At 33.5% G+C, this 4546-nt stretch overlaps 1 protein-coding gene across 1 annotated transcript; it reads left to right on the top strand.

Annotated features, from left to right (window-relative positions):
* Window positions 1-742: 742 nt before the first annotated feature.
* LOC117334554 (GON-4-like protein) lies at window positions 743-3854 on the top strand (the record flags this gene model as incomplete). Its single annotated transcript, XM_033894237.1, is given in 4 exon segments — window positions 743-830; window positions 1502-2109; window positions 2413-2653; window positions 3720-3854. Coding segments are annotated over 3 exon segments (792 nt in total), but the record flags the coding sequence as incomplete, so codon positions are not given.
* Between the last annotated feature and the right edge of the window lie 692 nt (window positions 3855-4546).

Raw genomic sequence — 4546 nt, 5'->3', positions numbered from 1 at the left:
AGGACGGGTGTCTAGGGGTACAACAAGTGCGGCGTCATATGATGACTTCATATAACAATATGCAGGGGGTACATTAGACCTTAATCTTGGGCACTTAAATGTCCTCTCAACAGGCTGGTGATAAAACACCCAACCACCCTCGATCAAACAGACGCCTCTAAATATCCGACATCTTTGACCGCTTCTGCGCTGTTTTCAATGGTATGAAAATAGCTTTGAAAATATTTTATCTAAAACACATAAGCTTATATCTGAATTAGTTGAGGAAAAATGAAATGGTTTGTCGTACCAGTATGTATACGTGTCCCCTAAAAGATTTCTTACAGAAAGTGTGAAGTTAAAAAATTATCAAAATTCGTTTCAGTGTTTTATCAAATGTAGATATTGTATATATAACTAATTAAAATGTTGATTTTTTTTATATCGCTCATTTTTGTAATGTTCTTCAACCAATTGAATTGAGACCATAAAAAGGTTAGGCACCTTAAACCATTATACATTACATACTGTATCGAACGCGCCGTTAAAAAAAATAGTTGATTATATCATAAATTATATCTTGTAACCATTAAGAATAGTCATTAATGCTTTAACGAATAAAAACATTATTTACACGTCTTTTGTATAATATTTATCATAATATATCGTTATATTGAATAATCCTCAGTGACGATATTTTCGAATATGTTTCGTTTGTTTTGTAATCAAAACAGCAATCCGAAATATTTTTAACCATGTTTTGAAGGAAAATGGCGCTAGATCTCGGGGCCCGGTCGACTGATCTTTTTAATAATTCGATGGAAATTCCAGAAATATCATGGCCATAACCGGTAAACCAATTGATTATTTAACAGGTTTGTCATATGTCCTGTTGTGTTAAATAACTGCCTTCACCTTCTCCATGTTCAATCGAAACCAATGGACGATATGTTGCGTTGTTTTTGTTTGAAAATGAAATAACATTTAGCTGACCGCAGGCCACTTACTTCAACTTATTCAAGAGGCGTGTGTCATACAGGTTGGGAATTCGAACATCCTGTATATTATCAGTGTATTTTTTTACATGGATATTTACATTCTTATTGATAGAATGGCAAACTCCAGTTACCTTGATAACAATAAAATTATTACAATTCTTGGGTGAAATTTATCATGTTCTTAAAATAGGTTCAGTCATATGTAGGCCTACATTTTGTTGTTCTTTGATTTTGATAATTTGACATTGTGTTATATTTATGATTTATAGAAACAAATGTTCAGGGAAATTTTGTTTTAAGTATATGTGTGGCTCATGTTCTTTATATCTCAGTCTGCAAATAGAAAATTTTATATGATCATAATAATAATGACATTTTACAGAAGAAGTCTATGATTTTCCTGATAACAAATTTGTCAGAGTTTAGAGATTTTTATGAATTTTATCTTGGGATTGCAATTTCAGGGATGTAAATTTCCTTGAAATATATATATATGTGTGATCTTATATATAATATTTTGACAGTTTTGCAGTATCGGTGACTTGAGATGTATAGAGCAGACAATTTGCAGCAGTTGGCTTTTGTGCAAATTAAGGTGCCCCAGAACTAACTACATCTGATGAAAAAGATGTGATAATGACTAGATTACCAACTTGGGGGGATAGGTTTGTATTAGGTACTGTGGTATACACTGTGTTGTTTAATAAGACACTAAAATGAGTGGACATTCAGATACAAATTTGAATATGTCCAAGTCTAGCAGTACTAGTGCTAACAGCAATGTTGAAGGCCAGTATGACCAGGGTTTGAAAGAACCACTGCCATCATTATCCCCATCATTGGAACAATCGAGTCAGGATACAATGTCCGCAACTCCTGAGGATAGCAACATGTTCACTTCACCATCTGAGAGGAATGAGGATGAGAGTTTAGCTTTTATTAATGAGCAGTTAAGTTTCTTGAATTCAGCCAGTGGAGAACTTGCAACAGACATTCACAGATCTAACAAACAGGTCAGACAAGAAATTGCCAAAAAAAGTCGGGATGCAGGAATGAGAAGAAGGGAGCTGTATAAATCTCCAGCCAAACGTTTTGCCCAAAATCAGGGGCGAGGGGTTAAAAGGAGTCCAGGGTATGTAGCTAGCAGATCAATGTTAACATCAATTTGAACATCAGTTTGGTAAATGTATTTGTTCATATCGTAGAACTTAAATGAAAGGTACACATTCAGTTACATAGTTTTGCTGAAATGATGATTTCAAACTTTTGAAGCCACTGGTAAAATGAGCATTTGTTTATGGGTAGTCCAAATATCAAAAATGTGTTATTTCAATATAAAAAACTTTAAATGTTACTGTTTACTGAGTATTATATGTGTTGATTACATGATATATTGTTATCTTTATCACAATTCATTTGAAACAAATAATTGCAGAAAGCTGACACATAATCGACCCAAAGTAGCAAGAAAGAGCCTGGATGTCCCAAGTATATCAGACCAGGCAAACATGTTGAATGATGAGGATGATGCTAATGATGGGGGTGAAAGTTCAGATGATGATAATTGTTGGACGATCTTGGAGGAGTCTGAAACAGAAGCACCAATAAATGAAGCCCTAGAAGAAAATGTGCTCCGAAGTAATCTCACTGCGTCTAATGTTAAAAAACTTCTGCATGTAGGTTTACAGCTGCGTATTTTTATCCTGTGTTTATGTTTTTAACTTTCATCACTATAGACATAAGTCTATAGGAAAAACAATATCAAAAAATCAAAAACTTGTCATCAACCTAAATGTAAAATTAGTGAAACTGGACTGATTGGATTGCCCAGTGGTCAACTGGTAGCTAAATTGGTTATAGAGATTCATATCAAAATCATGTATTATATTCTTTTGCACAGAAATGAATATTTATCAATATTTAAAGCAGGACAATTAATATAGTATTGTCTCCCAGACTCAAATAGCCTACAAGGTGTAAATAGTTGAGGGTGCAGACCAATTCCATTTTACTAGACACTATGAGTCTAGCTCATGATCAAGCTGTATTCAGGAACACTATGTAAAATGTATGAATGCCAAATCAATTTGTCCCAATGAATTGGGTTCCAGTTCCAGCTCATAATCTAGTTTTATTTTGTCATTCTTGTGAACAGCGCTCTTAGGGAAATAATATCAGAGTTTCATAGTTCTTAATCTATTAAACTTTGCAACCAAATTCTGATGAATCTGTGACATAGTTGTTTTTACCTGTCAGAAAAAAATCATCAATGTCATAGTTCCTGTGCAATTTTTATATGCCCATCAAATTTGATAGAGTATTATGGTATGATGTTATCTTGCGGTGTAAACTTTGTTTGCCCGATGATCTTACAGTCAAGATATGTAGTTGGTTGTTCATGAAAAGAATTTTGATTCCATTGTTTTTGGGGAAAAGTTTTTCACCTTTGTTCATTAAATTGTTTGATTTTTGTCTGGAGATTTCCTCCTACATTTGATAACCGATTTCTTTGAAACTTGGAATGAATCATAGCCTTGATATAAAGTTTTGTTTCCAAGAATATTTTGGTTAAGTTTTTTTTGCAGAAGTTACTTCCCATTGGCATTCGACAGACATACATTGTTCCGCTGGGTGGCACGCTTGGTTGATTTGTATAGATATTTATTGAAAATACTTATGAACTATAAAAAAATGACTCACTTGACAGACATTCTAAATATTATTATTAAATGTCTTTTTCAGCAAGTCATCACCAATGAACATGTGGTTGCCATGGTAAAGAACACCCTGCGTGCAGAAAACGAGAAGTTTGAAGCTCACTATGAACCCAAGATGACAAGGTCAAAGGTCAAGCATATCATTCAAGAAGAGGGAGATGTAAGTTAGGTTACACAATGATCAACATTGTAACCCCATTTCACATTGATTAATGAATTGATGATGTCGTTTTATGTTTGTATATTCTTGATTGAACACATGATTTTGAATGCAAGTTTGAATTGCTTGACTTGAAGATTATTTGTTGAAGTCTTAAAATTGTTGGAATTAAGTATACTTGCAATAGTTTATTGTATCATCTGAGAGGAAGTCACAAAGCAAGACTATGGTGTTTTTTAGGTGAGCTTATGCCATGGTGCAGTGTCTGTTGTCCATCAACATTTCATTTGAATCTCTACTAGACCTGAACGTCTGAATGGATTTTGATTAAATTTGGTTTGGAGCATTATTGGGCAAGGGAGATCTAATATTGTAAAGCAGAAAAAATGGGGCCCCAATAGGGGAAATATAGTTAAAAAATACTTAAGAATATTTTTTTTCTTTTTCAAGAATGACAGGATTTGATACACCTGTAGTTTGAACCATTGTTGGGAGAGGCGCTTCAAAAATAGGAAAATGTTTAAAATATAATGTAGATAAGAGTATTTTGCCATAATTACTGAAATATCCAGGTGAGTGATACAGGTCCTCTTGGCCTTTTGTTGGTTTCATTCAATCATAATTTCTCTTTTCGGAGATTTAGCACCTTTTAATGTATATCTTAAATTGTTTTGTAATTCTCCACTTTCTAA

This window comes from Pecten maximus, chromosome 9, assembly GCF_902652985.1.
Source record: "Pecten maximus chromosome 9, xPecMax1.1, whole genome shotgun sequence".
Lineage (NCBI taxonomy): Eukaryota > Metazoa > Mollusca > Bivalvia > Pectinida > Pectinidae > Pecten > Pecten maximus.
Note: the sequence above shows the minus strand (reverse complement) of the source record. Positions and strands in the feature narration are given on the sequence as shown.